The sequence below is a fragment of the Schistocerca americana genome, chromosome 2, assembly GCF_021461395.2.
Source record: "Schistocerca americana isolate TAMUIC-IGC-003095 chromosome 2, iqSchAmer2.1, whole genome shotgun sequence".
NCBI classification, from domain to species: domain Eukaryota; kingdom Metazoa; phylum Arthropoda; class Insecta; order Orthoptera; family Acrididae; genus Schistocerca; species Schistocerca americana.
In genome coordinates this window covers 950,123,846-950,146,137 of record NC_060120.1, presented here as the reverse complement: position 1 = coordinate 950,146,137, position 22,292 = coordinate 950,123,846, and the positions used below count along the sequence as shown (strand labels likewise).

Here is a 22,292-nt window from a genome sequence, read left to right as displayed (position 1 = left end):
GAACATTTTATTTTGGTTGTTCCAATGTGATACATGTACCTTTGTGAACTTACCATTTCCGAGAAAGCATGCTGTTACAGCGTGATTACCTGTAAATACCACATTAATCCCCCCCAAGAACCATGGACCTTGCTGTTGGTGGGGAGACTTGTGTGCCTCAGCGATACAGATAGCCGTGCCGTAGGTGCAACCACAACGGAGGGATATCTGTTGAGAGGCCAGACAAACGTGTGGTTTCTGAAGAGGGGCAGCAGCCTTTTCAGTAGTTGTAGGGGCAACAGTCTGGATGATTGACTGATCTGCCCTTGTAACACTAACCAAAACGGCCTTGCTGTGCTGGTACTGCGAACGGCTGAAAGTAAGGGGAAACTACAGCCATAATTTTTCCCGGGGGAGTGCAGCTTTACTGTATGGTTAAATTATGATGACATCCTCTTGGGTAATATACTCCGGAGGTAAAATAGTCCCCCCATTCGGATCTCCGGGTGGGGACTACTCAGGAGAACGTCGTCGTCAGGAGAAAGAAAACTGGCGTTCTACGGATCGGAGCGTGGAATGTCAGATCCCTTAATCGAGCAGGTAGGTTAGAAAATTTAAAAAGGGAAATGGATAGGTTAAAGTTAGATATAGTGGGAATTAGTGAAGTTCGGTGGCAGATGGAACAAGACTTTTGGTCAGGCGAATACAGGGTTATAAATACAAAAAGAAATAGGCGTAATGCAGGAGTTGGTTTAATAATGAATTAAAAAATAGGAGTGCGGGTAAGCTACTACAAACAGCATAGTGTACACATTATTGTGGCCAAGATAGATACGAAGCTCACACCTACTACAGTAGTACAAGTTTGTATACAAACTAGCTCTACAGATGACAAAGAAATTAAAGAAATGTATGATGAAATAAAAGAAATTATTCAGATAGTGAAGGGAGATGAAAATTTAATTGTCATGGGTAACTTTAATTCAGTAGTAGGAAAAGGGAGAGAAGGAAACGTAGTAGGTGAATATGGATGGGGGATAAGAAATGAAAGAGGAAGCCGCCTGGTAGAATTTTGCACAGAGCACAACTTAATCATAGCTAACATTTGGTTCAAGAATCATGAAAGAAGGTTGTATACATGGAAGAAGCCTGGAGATACTGACAGGTTTCAGATAGATTATATAATGGTAACAGAAGAAATATTGAATTTAATTGATGAAAGGAGAAAATATAAAAATGCAGTAAATGAAGCAGGCAAAAAGGAATACAAACGTTTCAAAAATGAGATCGACAGGAAGTGCAAAATGGCTAAGCAGGCATGGCTAGAGGACAAATGTAAGGATATAGAGGCTTATCTCAGTAGGGGTAAGATAGATACTGCCTACAGGAAAATTAAAGAGATCTTTGGAAAAAAGAGAACCACTTGTATGAATATCAAGAGCTCAGATAGAAACCCAGTTCTAAGCAAAGAAGGGAAAGCAGAAAGGTGGAAGGAGTATATAGAGGGTCTATACAAGGGCAATGCACTTGAGGACAATATTATGGAAATGGAAGAGGATGTAGATGAAGACGAAATGGGAGATATGATACTGCATGAAGAGTTTGACAGAGCACTGAAAGACATGAGTCGAAACAAGACCCTGGGAGTAAACAACATTCCATTAGAACTACTGACGGCCTTGGGAGAACCAGTCCTGACAAAACTCTACCATCTGGTGAGCAAGATGTATGAGACAGGCAAAATACCCTCAGACTTCAAGAAGAATATAATAATTACAATCCCAAAGAAAGCAGGTGCTGACAGATGTGAAAATTACCGAACAATCAGTTTAATAAATCACCAATGCAAAATACTAATGCGAATTCTTTACAGACGAATGGAAAAACTGGTAGAAGCCGACCTCGGGGAAGGTCAGTTTGGATTCCGTAGAAATATTGGAACAGGTGAGGCAATACTGACCCTATGACTTATCTTAGAAGCTAGATTAAGGAAAGGCAAACCTATGTTTCTAGCATTTGTAGACTTAGAGAAAGCTTTTGACAACGTTGACTGGAATACTCTCTTTCAAATTCTGAAGGTGGCAGGGGTAAAATACAGGGAGCGAAAGGCTATTTACAATTTGTACAGAAACCAGATGGCTGTCATAAGAGTCGAGGGGCATGAAAGGGAAGCAGTGGTTGGGAAGGGCGTGAGACAGGGTTGTAGCCTCTCCCCGGTGTTATTCAATCTGTATATTGAGCAAGTAGTGAAGGAAACAAAGGAAAAATTCGGAGTAGGTATTAAAATCCGTGGAGAAGAAATAAAAACTTTAAGGTTCTCCGATGACATTGTAATTCTGTCAGACACAACAAAGGACGTAGAAGAGCAGTTGAACGGAATGGATAGTGTCTTGAAATGAGGATATAAGATGAACATCAACAAAAGCAAAACGAGGATAATGGAATGTAGTCGAATTAAGTCGGGTGGTGCTGAGGGAATTAGATTAGGAAATGAGACACTTCAAGTAGTAAAGGAGTTTTGCTATTTGTGGAGCAAAATAACTGATGATAGTCGAAATAGAGAGGATATAAAATGTAGACTGGCAATGGCAAGGAAAGCATTTCTGAAGAAGAGAAATTTGTTAACATTGAGTATAGATTTAAGTGTCAGGAAGTCGTTTCTGAAAGTATTTGTATGGAGCATAGCCGTGTATGGAAGTGAAACATGGACGATAAATAGTGTGGACAAGAAGAGAATAGAAATTTACGAAATGTGGTGCTACAGAAGAATGCTGAAGATTAGATGGGTAGATCATATAACTAATGAGGAGGTATTGAATAGGATTGGGGAGAAGAGAAGTTTGTGGCACAACTTGACTTGAAGAAGGGATCGGTTGGTAGGACATCTTCTGAGGCATCAAGGGATCACCAATTTAGTATTGGAGGGTAGCGTGGAGGGTAAAAATTGTAGAGGGAGACCAAGAGATGAATACACTAAACAGATTCAGAAGGATGTAGGTTGCAGTAGGTACTGGGAGATGAAGCTTGCACAGGATAGGGTAGCATGGAGAGCTGCATCAAACTAGTCTCAGGACTGAAGACCACAACAACACCACATTAGTGCAATAAATGCTCAAAATGATGTCTGTCGACTTCAATGCATTTTACAATACATGTAACAACATTCCTCTCAACAGCAAGTAGTTCACCTTCCATCATGTTTCTACATGCATTGACAGTGCGCTGGCTCATGTTGTCAGGCATTGTCAGTGGATCATGATAACATATATCCTTCAACTTTCCCCACAGAAAGAAATCCGAGGATGTCAGATCCGGTGAACGTGTGGGCCATGGTATGGTGCTTTGATGACCAATCCACCTGTCATGATATATGTTATTCAATACCGCTTCAACCACACGAGTTATGTTCCGGAAATCCATCATGTTGGAAGTACATCACCATTCTGTCATGCAGTGAAACATCATGTAGTAACATCAGTAGAACATTATGTAGGAAATCAGCATACGTTGCACCATTTAGATTGCCATTGATAAAATGGGGCTCAGTTATCCTTTCTCCCATAATGCCGCACCATACATTAACCCGCCAAGGTCGCTGATGTTCCACTTGTCACAGCCATCGTGGATTTTCCGTTGCCCAGTAGTGCATATTATGCTTGTTTACGATACCGCTGTTGGTGAATGACGCTTCATCGCTAAATAGAACGCGTGCAAAAAATCTGTCATCGTCCCGTAATTTCTCTTGTGCCCAGTGGCAGAACTGTACATGATGTTCAAAGTCGTCACCATGCAATTCCTGGTGCATAGAAATATGGTACAGATGCAATCGATGTTGATGTAGCATTCTCAACACCGACGTTTTTGAGATTCCTGATTCTCATGCAATTTGTCTGCTACTGATGTTCGGATTAGCCATGACAGCAGCTAAACACCTGGGCATCATCATTTGTTGCAGGTCGTGGTTGACATTTCACATGCATCTGAACACTTCCTGTTTCCTTAAATAACGTAACTATCCGGCGATCGGTCCGGACACTTGAATGATGTCATCCAGGATACCGAGCAGCATACATAATACTCGCTCATTGGGCATTTTGATCACAATAGCCATACATCAACACAATATCGACCTTTTCCGCAATTGATAAACGGTCCATTTTAACACGGGTAATGTATCACGAAGCAAATACCGTCCACACTGGCAGAATGTTACGTGATACCACGTACTTATACATTTGTGACTTTTACAGCGCCATCTATCACAAAGCGAAAAAAGTGGTCCAACTAAAACATTCATATTTCTTTACACACTACACGAATATGTAATAAAAAATGGGGGTCCCTATTTTAAAAAATGCAGTTGATATCAGTTTGACCTATGGCAGCACCATCTAGCGGGTCAACCATAGCGCCATCTGGTTTCCCCCTTCAAGCTAGACGAGTTTCATTCTTTGTAGTTTTTTCGTTTGATGCTTATTTCGTAAGATATTTGGCCCGGTCACTATCAATGGACCACCCTGTATATTTTCCCGCGTTTGTATCTCCTGTCTTGGGAGCTGTACCTCGTGAAGGTAAATACTGACCACCCAAATTGTCAAGTTGTTTCCAGAATGAAAATGGAGGGTAGGAGAGGCATGCTTGGGTAGAGCACTTGCCTGCAAAAGGCAAAGGTCCAGAGTTAGAGTCTCGGTCCAGCACACAGATTTAATCTGCCAGGAAGTTTCATGTCAAGTTGTTGTGTGTCCTGTTACAAATTTACAATTCATAATATATTTACACAATTTCAATAAATGTACAAAAACTCACAGTAATTTTTCCAAAGTCTACTATGAACTTCTCTGCACTTTTACTATTACAGGAACCTGTCTTATCAATTGTCTTACAGTTAGTGTGTATCTATGTTCATCCATGAGAGTAACAAAGTCCAGGACCAACCTAGAAGTTTGCCTCTTGTATCTATTTTCCTGCTGTATACTTGTATCTTCATCCAACTCTTAAAAATACTAACACTGTTGGGTCAGGAGATATAGGTGGTCAGACAATAGTATTACCACTGGAGCCATTGGAAAAAGTGGAGTTGATGTATGGGAGAAAATTTAGCAGCTCCATCATGCTGGAAGTATGTCATTTTTAATCTGACCGATGTAATATCACCTAGTAAGTTCAGCTAAGAAATTTTTCAGAATATACAAGCAGTTTTGTTCCGTAGATAGAGTGTAGTGTTACTAGCAATATACCCAACTTTATACATTATGTGTGTTCAGCTTTGGAAACAATTCACAATAAGACATTTGTCTGTATAGTCTCCTTTGTTTCAAATAATAGTTTCTGTTACCTAGTAGGATGTAAATCTTTGCTTGTAAGATATAGTGAAGCTGTGAACATACTGTGTGTGTGTGTGTGTGTGTGTGTGTGTGTGTGTGTGAGAGAGAGAGAGAGAGAGAGAGAGAGAGAGAGAGATCACAGTCAGAGGAGGGGAGGACAAGTGCAGCAATGAGGAATTGTGGCTTTCTTCGCTCAGTTTTAGATATTATATTATTATTATTATTTGCAAGTTTTGTTTTATTTGTGGCCTGCGATTCGTATATCCATCCACTGTAACTGTCATCATCACAGTGTGTTTGCTTTTACAGTTAATGATGATAGTGAGGATAGCGATGTCCCCAAGCGTAAAAAGAGTCGTCGTATGTGGCAAGACTCTGAAAGTGAAGAGAGTGACTGGGGCAAGAAGAAAAGAAAGTAAGTAGAACTTTCATTTTTACTTTTGATAATATTTGTTGTAATTCTTGTGCATTCCAGACTAATTTGAAGGTTTGTTACTGATTATATTCCTGTTTATTAATTTTGACAAGATTTTTATATATGAAATTATAAGAATTTTGTTGCCTGTGTGTGTGTGTGTGTGTGTGTGTGTGTGTGTGTGTGTGAAAATAATGTTTTTTTCCCCCGTTGCTAGCAGATAATGCCACCTGCGTGTTGTATTTCACTGTTGACATGCTGCCACAGGTGGCATGACATTAAAAACAATTTATGAACTTGATATAAAATCTACTCTTTTCAAACACAACATAAAGTTATTTTGCTTAGGGTATAATGTGAATCCTCTCCCAACCAGAAAAGAAATTCATTAAAATGGGTCCATTCTACAGGTGAAGCCATGTTGGGAACTGAAAGTGTAGCAGGCTGAGCACATTCCTATGGTTTGTAGCATTATTAGCAGGTGTGCTTTATGTTACATGTGTAGACACCCTACCAAAAAACTTTCTTAGGATTAAGTTTCCCCAAAGGAATCAACCTCTCAGCGATTTGAATACAGCAAAGCAAGTGAAACGATGGACATAGACAGCTATTCACACTCATTAAAACATCATTCACATTGAGTTCAGTCAATTGTGACAGAATATATACAATTGTTCAGTTTTACAACGAAGAAAAAGAAGAAAATAAAATTTGAAAAAGTTGGATTTTTGGTATATCTATGGATAAGGAACAGTTTGGACTGTAAAATTTATAGTGTGTTTGTATATACTCCAACCAAATTGAAACAAGACTGAATTTTGTGGCCCTAGACAGACAATATTATTGCTCAATACTTCTGGATTTGCAGTAATATTGAACATGTGGTTAGGTTTAGCAATTGTGAATAATATTGGGCATATCAAAACTCTTAAAATGTATTGTGTTACCTGAGAAATATTGTGCCATCTGTGAGAAGCATTGCTGGTTGCTCACTTCTCCATTGTGTTTATCCGCTAAAAGTAGTTCAGAAGCTTAGCTTCTGTTGCAGCTTATTAATCTTAGAGACCAATATTATACGTGAAAGCTATTCTTTTCTTGTAGCAACACTATGTATATTAATTTAAACCATTACTCTTTTCCTATTTGTGGGTTTGCGCTACTTAACAGTGATGTTGCTATTGGCTGACTACATCACGTGTCCTATGCTCGAAATATCCACTGTCATTGTCTGGTGGGATCACTTGACATGAGCTATGACTGGCTTACAAAAGTGCATCACAATCTCGATTTCAATGCCCCCCTCCCCTCGGAGTTTCGTTTTCTAAAGTGCCAGGCAATTCTACTCCGGTGTATAAAACCACAACCATTGAAAGGATTGATAAGTTTTACAGTTACGAGGAAAAGTATACTGCCACTTAACACGAAAAAAATATATTTTCATAAGGAGAAAGTGTATTTTTAACTGGGAAATCTGGGAAAAATCCAAGAACTTTTTTCCTTGTCCATATGTACAACCTGAAAGGTGACCTATCATTGTTGAACCGTGCGTGCAGTATAAAAGCAGAAAATTGAATAATAGTGTTTGGCAAGTACGGGCCTCTTTCAAGATACCACAAAAATTTCAGTTTCTCTCAACAAATGCTGATGTGTGATTCTGGAAGTTTTTCAGGCCCTGCAGCCAGGTGACATCAACGTCTCCCACAATATTTCAGTTGTCAACCATTCAGCCATTTTCAGAAGAGGTTACACTGGAGATTGCTGGTGCACGTCGCTGGTTTTATACCAAAAATTTGTGTAGTGGCATGGATACATAGGTTTTCACCAGCAATCTTCAGTGTAAACTCACATGGAAATGGCTGAATGGTTGTCAGCCAAACTATTGTGGCAAGATACCGATGTCATCCATCTGCAAGTCCAAAACATAAAAAATACCTACCCCCTGAGAATTTCCGTTTTCAAAGATTTACTATCCCTATAACACTAAGAACAATTGGACAATAAGAACAATTGGACAAACACAATATTGATAGAATGCTTGTGAGACCTGATTCAGATACCTGGGCAATTCCTTTAATGTGACCACCCTGATTGCCTCTGCCACCTTTGTATAAGCTGATGCTTCATTTTTAATAACCTGAGCAGGTGGATAGATGTTCGGTTACCTGTTGAAATGCCATCTTATTTTAGGTGACAATTCAGTTAGTGTATCAGAGATTTTAAAATGTTGTGAAAAAAAGACTATTCAGTGGTCTTGTTGTTAACAGGGTGTTAAATCTCAATTTTACTTCCTTCTTTTTTTGAAATGATGTCAGTTTAAACTGAAGCTGTTTTTGCATGTGCACTTGACCCATGTATATGTAACCAAAAAATTTTACTTCATGGATGAGCTGTTAACTCTTAAGTAAGAGCCAATATATGCAAGTTGCTTCTGATCAGTACTTAAACTGAACTGATCCATTAAGAACTGGGAGCATGAATGTTCTTGTCTGTGGTGTTTTGCTAGATGAAACAGCAGAATATTTGGCAATGTGCCCGTATAAAACAGTTGAACTACAGATTGGAAACAATAAACATAAATGAAGAGAGGCAACCATTAACTTATAGCTGATTGATACATGATACAGAGTCATAGTTAACAGCATTAATCATTTCGCAGCAATTTTGAATGAGCTCCCAAGCAGCAACTTGCACAAAAGATGCTAGCGAGCAGTTGATTGGTGGCTTCCTCAAAAAGTTAGTGAAATTTTGTATGCTGTTAAAATGTATGTGTGCACCACACATCAATATGCAGGAAGTGAATTATCGCCTTTCCTAATTTTTGTTTGATGTTTAGTGAAACAGAAGTATTAGATGAGTTTTGGTTGGTGTATTGAAGTTAAACATGTTTAGATTTGTTTATTTTTTATTATTTTTCCTGTATTCAGAGTAACAGCTAATGTAGAGTGCATCTACATACTGTATTTACCCAAGCATAAGACGACCCTGAATATAAGATGACCCCCCCCTTTCCTTTTTTTAAAGAGGCTTCTTGGGAAAAAATAGTCTGACTAATAAAAATCACAAAATTTTATTGACCAAAGTTATTGCCAAAAAAGTTTGTTACAAATATTCTAAACTTTGTCATGTACTAACTGTCAATATTTTATTAATACGAGGAGAAATAAACAAAAAGAAATTGTTCACATTAATTTTTATCTTTACTGCCTTTTTTGTTTAGTTAGCCTGTCGTTTATGGTATCATTATTTTAAATCATCATCCTAAAAGGACAGCTGCGAAGCTTATATCTTCATTACCACAAATATATGTTGCAATTTCTGAGGTTATGGTTACAGTGGGACCTGAGAACACAGCTGTCCCCCCCCCCCCCTCCTCCCCCCCCCCCCCCAAAATAAATAGTGGATTTCAGTTCTGTGCTGATGTGAGAATGTTACGATGTCTCTTGCTTCCAAACATATCCCTGCCCACCACTCTGTCATTAGCTATGTAGGACCAGCAGCTGACACACCCCCCATAGTTTGTGCCATACCTCACGATGAGTGTCGACAACATTGCTGCATGAAACACTAATTACGCCACTAGCTCCACTCTAAGAGTTTTACCATCTCCTGCAGAAATGTGTGCTATTGTTTGCTATTGTTGAGTATTTGTCTAATTTTAAAGCCAGTTCAAATCTGAGTACAAGTTAATTCAAGCGAACTGCAGTTCAAAAGTGATGAATGTTCATAAAAAGCCAAAATACACAGTTTAGATTCTCATGGTTGGCTGCACAGCAAAATTTACTCCCTGTTCTACACCCTCCCTCGCCACACTCACTGTAGTTCTCACTTCTTAGCCAAGCTGGTGTCAGTTTCACCTCCAACTAATCCGTAGTGCTGTGCTTGAGCAATGGTGAATTAAGGACGGCAGTATCTTCTAGGGTACAGGTCATGTTAACATCATCAATTAGTATGTAAATAAAAGATCGCAATCATGATTCAGCCCAGTTCTTGAAATATCACTCATCCTGTGATCTAATGACGTCTGTTGGTACTATCTCCACAATGGTTCTTTATGCTGTAATTTATTCTTGTGATAACAGCTGCTGTCAGTTTAATATGCTTTTTGTTTGTTAAACATTTAATTCTGGATTAATTGTCTTTCTCGTTTCATGTGAATGTCACCATCTTGTTGTGAAGCTGTTGACGTTTTCCCCCCGTATTCTTAGGTGTGAACAGTGAACAAATTTCTCATTTGCAAGTCACTTGGTAATTCACTACAGTTTCTCATAAAAGATAGAATAGTGACTTGGGTCCAGAATCAAGTAATGGATTTGCAGGGACAACATTTTTTGCTCTTAAATGTTAGCTTTACTTAAAAAGTAGCATAAATGTATGTATACTGTATTCATATATCTATGAGACCATTTATTGAAAACCTATTAAAATATATTGTATGATAGTAAGTTGATAGAATTTAATCCTATTTCGTCCCGTGTTTCACAAAAAGATTGCAGATTTACGAACACAACGATTTGTAAATCTGCATCTTTGTGATAACTTCACATGCAGCAAATTCTTTTTGGTGTGTGTGTGTGTGTGTGTGTGTGTGTGTGTGTGGTGCTTTGCACAATATGGTGATGTACAAATTACATAAGTGCTTGAATATATTTAGGAATATTCAGAAAATACAATGCTGCAACTTCGCAACGAAATCGCGTGGAATTTTTGATGGCAACAACACACAAAAATACTTCGCCACAGTGGAATAACAAAAATCAAAAACGTACGATAATGTAAAGCGTATCTTGAAAATCATGTGAACATCCGTCTGATGATGAACTTGCCAGTTCGAAACCGGTAACGGCACTATTTACCTAAATAAATAGCAGTATCAATAGTGGCTGGTTGCTGTTTTCTTCTTTGTAAGACTTAGCCTACATTAAATGCTTTTTTCTGGGTGGATGGAAATTGGTCCTGCAATGCGATCGAACATCAGCACACATTCACTTTCAGGCTGACATGTACCTCTTCTGTCACAGTATGCGATTTGGTTGTGCCCCAGATGTGAACATTATCTTTGTTTATCTTACCACACATGTGGAATGTTGTTTTGTCAGAAAGTGTTAAGTTGTTTAGAAAATTTCCATCCTCCTCCAAGTGGTGAAGAACATCCGCAGCAAATTACATACATTGTGGTGTGCCATCTGATTTCAGTCTGTGAACAGTTGCAATCAGTATGGATGCATCTGTATTCATATTGATTGGAACTGTTGCACACATTTCTGAAGGACTCAGTGCATGTCCACCCTTGCGATTTGCAGTTCCTGCAATTTCTGCAGTGAATGTTTGCAAATCAGCTATATCCTTTGTGTGAGGGTTTCATTTGTTCCAGGTCAGCCAGTATAATGCCTCACATCAACACTTTCTGGCTGCATAAAATTGCAGTACTACTGACACATAGACATCCACAAGGGTGGTTGTTTCCTACACTGTGTTAGGAAGTTCTTTGAAACTTACATGTCCAATTTGGTCTGAATTAAACATTCCATACACTGGGCCTTTTCTTGAACTGTTATCATCATGCTTTGCTCATGACAGTCTGGAACAACACAAATGAAACTGTGAATTTCTCTGGCACGTAAGCCAAACATGATGTGAATATCTTAATTAGCTTGAGTGCTGTAATGCATTGAAGTTGTAGCATGCTTTTGAGACACCATGTACTCTAGTCATGCTTGTAACATATTTTCCCCTTTAGATGAAGAATAGTTATTTTTAAACAAGTCTTATTGCTGATCAAGTGTCTTGCTTCTATTGTGTCTCATAGTGTGATAATTATCATTTACTCATAATATAGTGGTAATGCACAGTTAAACAAAATTCTTGCTTTGTCATGTATCACTCTGAAATGGAGTTGAAAAACAAATAAAGGAAATATTGTGATCATTCTTATCACTTATTTGTAAACCTTTGCAGTTCTTATTCTAGGCACTTCAGTCCGGAACCGCGTGCCTGGTACGGTCGCAGGTTCGAATCCTGCCTCGGGCACGGATGTGTGTGATGTCCTTAGGTTAGTTAGGTTTAAGTAGTTCTAAATCTAAGGAACTGATGTCCTCAGATGTTAAGTCCCATAGTGCTTAGAGCCATTTGAACCATTTTGCAGTTCTTATGGGTGCCAAAGTGGAAAGATGTAGTCTCTTAATAGTGTACTTGCATTACATCCTCAACATTGCCGTAGTGTACTCATTTTAAAAAGCAAATATTCTCGTATAAAAAATATGATTTCTCTAAAGCATATGTGTTTTTGGAAAGTCCTAGGACTTATTCACATAACATGTCAATAGAAAGGCTGTGAGAACATCGAAGCATTGTTTTTGTGTCTACCCAATTCTTTCATGTGATGTAATAAATGTTGTTAAGCATCTTCCTTCATTGTTTTGTTTTATAGAATTATTCCTTATTGCAGGTGGGTTTTGTCATTTATGTATTATGTGAATAGTGATCTTGGCACATCAGTGACTTAAATCTCGTAAGTGCTCCTAGTTACTGCTGAACTGTTGTTGTCCACTCAGTATCAATCTAATTGACATTTTTGTTTGTGTTTGTGATTGTCGTTCCAGAATCAAACTACAAATATGGTTGTTTTTATTTCAGGAAAAGTGGTGGTTCATCATCTAAGTCCCGTACAAAGAAAAAGAAAAGGAGGGTATTTGAGGATTCAGATTTGGAAAGCTATAGAAAAAAGAAGCCCAAAAAGCCTAGGGTATGATCAGCTTAATTTTTATTTCGTAGTGCGTTGTTTTTTTTTTTTTTTTTTTTTTTTTTTTTTTTTTTTTTTTTTTTTTTTACAAAATGGCATGTATATTTACAGCATAATGCAATAATGTCTTTGCAGAGAAGTAAGTAACATTATTTAATTCTGCTGGTAATCACCACATGTGGCACAGTTTTTAATGTTGTGATGTGTCAGTTGAACTTCATTCTGCTTATCCTATCTGTTATAATACTACTTTATTGTAATACTATTATATTTTTACTTTACAGTCCTTACATAATATAAGCTTGGAGGTGTTGTTTTACAGTGTATTTGAAATACTAGGCCTGCTTTGTGACATTTTCTTTCTTCAAGCGATGTCCTTGAATTTCCTTAGCACTTTTAATATTCATTTTGTAGGGACTAAATCCAGACTACAATCTGAGCAGCACACTTCTGAATTCATTCAGTTTGTTCACACTCACTGGTGATGATCCCTATAGCCTTATTTAAGCTAGTTGTCACGTTACATTTAAGCTCCAGAGGTGCAACGTTGTCGCATCTAGTACTGTCTGCAGGCAGCCACTACAGCACACCACTCTCTGCTGCAATAGAAAATCGTGTTAAAGGCTCAATCATTCACAAAAATCAAGTAAAAAATCTTAAATTAACATATGATATAGACCTCTACAGCATGTCAAAAATCGGTTCTTAATTTTAATTAGGGAAAGAGTTATGTTAATTTGTTTGAAACAGATTTATTTTTTCTGTTTGTAAACAGCTTCAAACTTATTGCGTGATATCTTAAAAACTGGTACTATCACTGCAGTATTTTTTTCTTTTTTGGTTATTACTAAAATATGTTAATGATGAATTTTTCATAATTTTTGCACTACATTACGTTTTCTATATATATGCATCTAGAAATGGTGTTTTTATGTAGCTGTGTCATCTTAAACTCATATCAAGTATGAAGTTTGAAGTCTGTATCTCCTACGAAAATAATTTAAAAATTCTGTAATTTACATATAGCGCTGCTCTCTGTGGTCTCTCTACGCATGTTGGAAACCTTTTCTTGATTTTAATTAGGGCAGGTGCTATGTTGGTTATTGAAACAGGAGACATTTTCATGTCCAGAGAAGTTTCCTTCTTATCATTGCATGTCTCAAAAACTAGTACACACATGAAATAATGTCTCTGTGTCTACACAAAATGAAATGTATTTAAACTGCGGTGTAACTTGCATAAGGAGATGATGGGAGGTGGCTGAACAGTAGTCGTTAGTCTCAAACAAAAAAGAGAAATTCATCAAAATAAAGTCACAGATGTAAGATTTAATGGAAGTAAGACATTCATTAAAGTTCACTATACACTACATACTAATTAGACAGTGGGAAGACACCACTTAATTCAGAGTCAATGTCAGTGGAACTATCAGTGTCGCTGCTCTTAGTGACAAATATTATCAAGTCTTCGATGCATTGTTGCAACACACCTTCATTGTTCCCTGCATTCTGTATAACTCCTTTCACATGACCCACTACATTTTACAGTCTTCTGGTGTCACTTTCTCAAGTACCTCCTGCAGAAGCTGTTCCACTTTGGACAGTGTAATTGTTTTTTATTTTGTGCAGTCATATGATGCTTAACCTGAGCCCAAATCAGTTCTGTTGCATTAAAGTGGCAATGGTTGGGAGAGAATATGAGCATTTTAAGCCAGTTTATTTATTTCTGTTTTATCCACAATGTAAACTAGTTTCTTTGGCTTGCATTGCGACATATGTTCTAATAATTCTGTCCTTGTCAATTTGCTGTTATATTTCTCTAACCAGCAAACAATGTCATCTTCAAACCATTTCACAGAATTATTGTGGTTCGTCCCTTTGTGACAGTCGAAGATCTCGTTTGAAGGGAATAACAGCAGATGATTAGAAATGAATCCTTTTGAATTTCTGGCATGTGCTACAGTTATTCTTTTTCCTCTCTCGATTCATGCTGCTATACTACCACTGATGGTATCACCTGTGCAGCTTCCTTTCAAACTTTGTCCCCACTAATCCTCTAAGAAAGCAGCATCCTGGCGTTCCATTAATAACTTGCACCCAGAAACGGATTTATAGCGGAATCCTAACTTTTTCACAACTGGTAACATGGATGATTTACTACCCCGAAATAGATCCGCTGCTGCAAGGTTAGCATATAGCTTCTTGAGTGTTACATACTCCTTCCTTGAATGATATGCATATATCTGATGGCGAATAGCTTCTTCCTGAAAAGAGTCAAGATTTATGACCCTATTCTTGAGGCGCCTCCTCTTCCCAGTTGCCTCCAATTTAGATGACTTGCCTGATTCTTCTGTTGCAAATTTGTCTCCAGATTCTTATCATTGATCATTCACTTATTTGCAGAGCAGCTGCAGTTTGCTCCACCACTTTATCCAAAGGAAGTAGAGATGCTCCTGCATCTCTCTCTCTCTCTCTCTCTCTCTCTCTCTCTCTCTCTCTCTCAAAATACTCCCTCATGGAACACATGAACCCATGCTACTGACTGCATATAATCATGCCATGTCCGGCACTTTTTGAAAGTTTCCTAGGAGCGTGCAGCATCTGTCTGCCTTTCATTTGATTACTTTCATCACACATTGTAAGACATGTGAAGCTGAAAGTCATCCAGATCTTTCACTACAACGGTTCGCTGAGGACTGGCTGGCACAATGCTTTAGGTAGGGCAGTGCAGTGGAAGTGGCAACTTAGTGGAAGCCGACAGCGCCTGGCTCCCAGCAGTGTATTGGTGGCGGGAGCTGTGCAGCATGCTACCTGTCAAGTGAGCACTACAATGTTCAAACAGTGCTCAAGAATGTACAACATAGTAGTCTTACTTTCATTGTGCTTTGCAGATGCACAATACTTTTCTTGAATTTTCCTTGTGTTCATTTCACATTGTGTACCTTCATAACATAACCCCTAGATAATCAACGAATGTGCCACATTCTAGTGATTTATAATTGTAATTAAGTACTGTCATAATTTTTTTCATTTTTATGCGTATTGTCGTGCCTGTATACTTGTGGCAAGTTAGCTGTTGTTTCTTGCAACAAGTGGAAAATTTCTGAAATGTACATACAATCATTTGGAAATGTTATCTTTCTTTAGACAACTGTGTGAGAGATCTACTTACTCTGAGAATTCATTTATATATGTTGAAATCTTTATGAGTACAATTTATTCAGTAATTTTTAAAACCGCCATTGATTCCCAAATTAACTCTTGAAAAACTTGCTTGTAATTCTGGAAGACTTACATTTAGAAGTTGCATAAATGGTGTGGTTGACAGAACTTAAGCTTTTCTGCCTTTTATCATTTTGTAGCCAGTTATGGGAAAATATTTGTTTTGTAATCTGCAATGTACCTTGAATTCAAGGTACCATATGTCATTCTTGAATTATAGAAGCTAATGCAAACACATACACTTGCAGATTAAGTTTGGAGGTCTTGATGAAGATGAAGTTCTGTCACGAAGAACTCGAGGAAAGAAAATCAATTATGAGGAAGTTGCTGGTTCTGACACAGAAGAGGTAATTTTCTTTGCTCAGTTTTTATACCACATGAATGTCACTCCGTTAATTTAATCATTAATAAGGGATCTCACTTCATTGCCATTCACAATAATCAAATTTATTTTATTGACTTCAAAGCATCTTCCTCTGCAGATATATAATTGCTGAAATTATTAACTAATTTCATTGATTCCATAGTAGAAGTAGAAAAAAAAGAAGACACTGACATTGGCTTTTATGCCCACTGTCCTTTGTGTAGCAAGAGAGAAATGTCACTAGTGTTGTAACAGGAAAGTATTCTTTTAGCACATTAATAGGAAAGGTTTGCTTGTTCCAAAGTGAGCAGGTAGTCTTCACATTTCTGTTCTTGAGTGAGCAGCGTGGAAGCCCCTGTAGGGACACCAGAGTAACCAAGTGTTGAAAAGTCAAACAATGGAAAATCCAGGATGGAATGTAAAAATATTATATTCATAATATTGTTAATAAATAGTGAAAAGGGGAGATATAAGTAATGGACAGTGTCTTGAAAGGAGGATATAAGATGAACATCGACAAAAGCAAAACGAGGATAATGGAATGTAGTCAAATTGGTTGGTTGGTTGGTTGGTTGGTTGGTTGTTTCGAGGAAGGAGACCAGACAGCGGGGTCATCGGTCTCATCGGATTAGGGAAGGACGGGGAAGGAAGTCGGCCGTGCCCTTTGAAAGGAACCGTCCCGGCATTTGCCTGGAGCGAGTTAGGGAAATCACGGAAAACCTAAATCAGGATGGCCGGACGCGGGATTGAACCGTCGTCCTCCCGAATGCGAGTCCAGTGTCTAACCACTGCGCCACCTCGCTCGGTGTGTAGTCGAATTAAATCAGGTGATGCTGAGGGAATTAGATTAGGAAATGAGACACTTAAAGTAGTAAAGGAGTTTTGCTATTTGTGGAGAAAAATAACTGATGATGGTCGAAGTAGAGAAGATATAAAATGTAGACTGGCAATGGCAAGGAAAGCTTTTCTGAAGAAGATAAATTTGTTAACATCGAGTATAGATTTAAGTGTCAGGAAGTCGTTTCTGAAAGTATTTGTATGGAGTGTAGCCATGTATGGAAGTGAAACATGGACGATAAATAGTTTAGACAAGAAGAGAATAGAAGCTTTCAAAATGTGGTGCTACAGAAGAATGCTGAATATTAGATGGGTAGATCACATAACTAATGAGGAGGTATTGAATAGAATTGGGGAGAAGAGGAGTTTGTGGCACAACTTGACAAGAAGAAGGGACCAGTTGGCTGGACATGTTCTGAGGCATCAAGGGATCACAAATTTAGCAGTGGAGGGCAGCGTGGAGGGTAAAAATCATAGAGGGAGACTAAGAGATGAATACACTAAGCAGATTCAGAAGGATGTAGGTTGCAGTAAGTACTGGGAGATGAAGAAGCTTGCACAGGATAAGGTAGCATGGAATTATGTTCATTAACAGCATGTAAAAGACTTTGTTATTTACCTTCAAACATATTGAGGTCTATCATTCTAAAATTCTTTTATACTGATTACAGTAGACGCAAAAATTTGAATTGATGATAAATCTAGGACGAGAGGTATAGATTGAAAGTGACGTTACACAAATTTATTCCTGTGCCTACAAGTTGTGGCCAGATTCCAAATTACAATTATCTGACCACATAAAGTAACAATACAAGTTTTATTTTGTCCTATTGTTATTTATAATGGATCAGGATTCATGTTCATTTCATGAGAGACAGAAATAATCTTTCACATTGCACAAAGATAGCAAAAGAAATCCAGTTATATAAATCTTGATTAAATACTGAATAAAGTAATTCACATGCTATGCTCTTGTAGTGAAAGGAATTGATTTCCAGAAGTAGATTGTGGTGAACCAGCCATCTCATGAAATTGTATGAGAAGAACGTCAGAGATTAGGAACACAAAGTTCCTTCAGTATTTGGCAAAAGCAAACTGAATAAAGAAGCCATAAGTGAAAAAATAAAGATACTTGTTCCAGAACGGCTCATAATGTAAAAGCCACAAAAGAAAGAATTAGTAAAATTTTTCACAAGCCTGATTAGTTATTAAAATTATCACAAAACAATATCAAACACAACAGAAATATAATCAAACAAAGTAAAGTCCATGATGAAACAGTGTCAGTATTAAGAAAATGATAGACTGCTACTCACCACATAAAGAACATGTTGAGTCTCAGACAGGCACAAAAAAAGACTGCTATACATGTGAGCTTTTGGCAGAAGGCCTTCTTCTAAGATAGAAAACACACACACATTCAGATGAGCATAACCCACACACTCATGACTGGATTGCGAGCAACTATGCCTGATGAAAGAAGCCGTCTGGGTGATGGGGGTAAGGAGGAGGCTGGTTTTGGGGAGGGTGGGGGGGGGGGGGATAGTATGGTAGAGGTGGGGGAGCATGTAGTGATGATTGTGGGAGAATGCAGGGACATGGTGGGGGACAAGGTAGGACTGCTGATCCAGTCGGGAGGTTTTGGGGGGGGAGACAAGAAGTAGTAGAGGAGCAGGGAAAAAGAGAGAGACTAGTGGATGCGTTGATGGAGAAGAAGGCTGGATAGTACTTGAGTGGGAGCAGAGAAGGATTCAGGAAAGCTGGTGTTTGTAGGGAAGATCTACTGTATTTACTCGAATCTAAGTCGCACTCGAATCTAAGCCGCACCTGTAAAATGAGACTCGAAATAAAGGAAAAAAAAATTCCCGAATCTAAGCCGCACCTGAAATTTGAGACTCGAAATTCAAGGGGAGAGAAAAGTTTTAGGCCGCACCTCCAAATCGAAACAAAGTTGGTCCATTGTAATATGAGACACAATTTAGGTCGAATGAATGACGATACAGCTACAGTAGTTTAGTTCGAGTCGTAAGCTTAGCAGTTAAGCTTTACCAGGTAGCCATTGCTACGCGTCAGGCGCTCCGTCAGTATTTATACGGGTACCCTTCCTTTTTCACGTGCTTCGTCTGGTTTGAATCGATTGCTTATTTTGCTTTGATCTGATAAGTGCCGTTTTCTTTGTTATAGGTGTTTACGCCACTGTAAGCTGAAAATGCATTACTGTACTGTGTCATGCACTGTTTGTCGCATTCTGATAGTGCGTGTTTACGGCCTGTCGCCGCTCGCGGCATGGGTTGCTTTTGTGCGTGCTACCGCCGCTTACAATTAAAAAAAAAAAAAAAAAAAAGAGGAATCGTCTCATTAGCGAAACAATGGCAAGAGACTGCTATTTGTTGTTACTTACACTGCTGCTTTCTTTGATAATGATCAACAAGAACCAAATAATAGACTGCGTATGATAGAACATGTTCTGAACGAGAGTTAGGCGAAAATTTTTCTCCGTTTGAAAATCTTTGCAGCCGCTTCTTTAGTACATCAAATTCTGCACAGAAATTAGTCATCTTAGATTTAAAAATCTAGTCAGTTGCCGTGCTTCATTTCTGACTGTATCACTATTAGGCATAAAAATAATACGAATATAAACATGACACGATACGTATATTCTTCTGCGTTTGCTGTTGTCTCGCTCTAGTTTCGCAGTTTATTAGGCAGACAGGATTTAAATGAGATAGCAGCAAACACGACACGAAAGAATACATGTCAAAATGTTTATATTCGTATTATTCGTATGGTGAAGAGAATAGCGCATGTGATTCACATTTCATCAGGTTCCTATTAGCAACCATCTCTTCTCACAGGTAGGAAAAAATCCAGAACGTAGAGTTGGCCATATTGACAAATATCCCAAACAGTCTTGCCAGTCGTATTTTCGTAGTACATTGAAATTCTGCTGCATTCGAAGATGAACAATACGGAATTTGTATTTACTTCGTTGGATAATGTATGAAAATGGTCGAAACTCAGGACGGAGAAAAAAAACTCGTCTTCCACCTTTTTTAAAAATTTATTTATTGACGCAGAGGTTTTGGCGCCAGCATTTATCTTTGTGTCTACAAAGCATGCTTCATATATTAGATGGCAGAAGTTAGTTGTGGCGGCACCTACTAACATTTTTCAGAACTTCCGCTTGCTTTGCACTCGATTCTAAGCCGCAGGCAGTTTTTTGGATTACAAAAACAGGAAAAAAAGTGCGGCTTAGATTCGAGTAAATATGGTAGATGGCAAAGTCTGTGAAGCAGTCATTGAAATCAAGCACATTGTTTTGGGCAGCATGTTCAGCAACTGGGTGGTCCAGCTGTCTCTTGGCCACAGTTTGTTGGTGGCCATTCATGCAGACTGACAGCTTGTTGGTTATCATGCAGCTCAGTTTGTAGGTCACACAACAGGTTTCACAGGTGGCCCTGTCTTTGATGGGGTTGATGACGCTTGTGATCAGACTGGACTAGGTGGCAGTGGGATGATGTATGGGACAGGTCTTGCATCTAGGTCTATTACAGGGATATAAGCCATAAGGCAAGGGGCTGGGAGTTGGGGTGGAATGGGTGTGGACAGTGGTATTACGTAGGTTCAGTGGAGGTGGAATACCAAAAATGGTTCAAATGGCTCTGAGCACTATGGGACTTAACATTTGAGGTCATCAGTCCCCTAGAACTTAGAACTACTTAAACCTAACTAACCTAAGGACATCACACACAACCATGCCCGAGGCAGGATTCGAACCTGCAACCGTAGCAGTCGCGCGGTTCCGGACTGAAGCGCCTAGAACCGCTTGGCCACCGCGGCTGGTGGTGGAATACCACTGTGAGAGATGTGGGAAGGGTAGTGGGTAGGATATTCCTATTTCAGAGCATAATGAGAGGTAGTCGAAAAGTCGAAAGCCTGGCGGAGAATGTGATTCCGTTGCTCTAGTCCTGGGTGGTACTGAGTCCTAAGAGGAGTGTTCTTTTGTGGCCGGATGGTGGGAGTGTGGGAGGTGGTAGGGGAGTGGAGGGACAAGATTTGGGAGATCTGTTCCTGTACAAAGTTGAGAGGGTAATTTCGAACTGTAAAGGACTCATTGGGACCCTTGGTGTATTTGGAGGAGGATGGATGCGATAGCCATGGGTGGTTAGGGTGTATGGAAGGGTCTTCTTCTTATGGAATGTGTGCCAGCTGCTGAAGTGGGGGTAATGGACAGAGGTACTGATTTAGCCATCTTTGAGGTGGACATCAGCATCCAGGAAGATGGCTTGTTGGGTTGAGGAGGACTGGGTGAAGCGAATGAGGGAGAAAGTGTTGAGGTTCTGGAAGAGTGTGGATAGGGTGTCCTCATCCTTGGTCCAGATCACGAAGAAATCATCAAGGAATCTGAACAATGTGTGGGATTTTGGATTCTGCATGGTTAGGAAATATTTCTCTAGGTGGCCCATGAGTAGGCTGATATAGGATGGTGTCATATGGATGCCCTTTGCTGTATCCTGAATTGTAGATGATACCTTCAAATGCGAAGCAATTGTGGGTGAGGATATAGTTGGTCATGGTGATCAGGAATGAGGTTGTGGGTTTGGAATCATTCAGGTGTTGGGAAAGGTAGTGTTCAATAGCAGCAAGGCTATGGGCATTATGAATGTTATTGTAGAGAGAGGTGATATCATTAGTGATGAGCAGAGTGCCTTGTGGTAAAAGAACAGGAACTGTGGAAAGTTGGTGGAGGAAATGGTTGACGTCATTGATGTAGGAGGGTAGGCTACGGGGAATAGCATGTAGACATTCTCCCGGTCCATACAGAGGAAACACTTTTTGCCAGAAATGCTACCAGTCGGGCTCAACCTAAACCCAATGTTGTACCCTGCTTGACTGAGCTCACTCTGCTATCCAACTGCCCTCCCACTGCCCCCCAAATCAACGCCTTTAGCATTCCAGAATTTCTTAACTTCAAACCTTGAGTCGCTGTAATTCCCCAATTTGCTCAAGATAGAAGCTAACCACACATCTGCAGAAAGAACCACAATACTCCATCTGAAAACTCATCCTGACCTTATCATCCTACCTGCTGACAATGGTTTTGATCTGCAATGATTACCTGGCAGAAGAACTCTACCAACTTTCAGATCACCCATCTGCAAACCCTGCCACAGTAGCTCTGTTCAAGAAATACAGCAGGATATCCAGGCTATCTGCAGCTCCTTAGACCCATGACAGAATGTCTCCCCTGCATGTCTCTCTTTCCTCACCCTACCACTCCCCACACTCCTGCCTTCGAAATGCTTCCTAAAGTCTATAAACCCAACCATCCAGGACGAGAGAATCTCTGCTGTTGTGGTTACCTGTAACCTATCCTTCTAGTGCAAAGCCACTGAGCATTTCCTCCACCAAC

At 39.1% G+C, this 22,292-nt stretch overlaps 1 protein-coding gene across 1 annotated transcript in view; it reads left to right on the top strand.

The window, feature by feature from the left end:
- The window catches only part of LOC124596114, a 147,662-nt gene that overhangs the window by 103,318 nt on the left and 22,052 nt on the right, over window positions 1-22,292 (top strand). Inside the window, exons 14-16 of the mRNA XM_047135128.1 lie at window positions 5,613-5,718; window positions 12,352-12,460; window positions 15,927-16,025. Of these exons, the coding sequence (XP_046991084.1) occupies window positions 5,613-5,718; window positions 12,352-12,460; window positions 15,927-16,025 (314 nt within the window). The remainder of the gene's footprint in view (window positions 1-5,612; window positions 5,719-12,351; window positions 12,461-15,926; window positions 16,026-22,292) is intronic.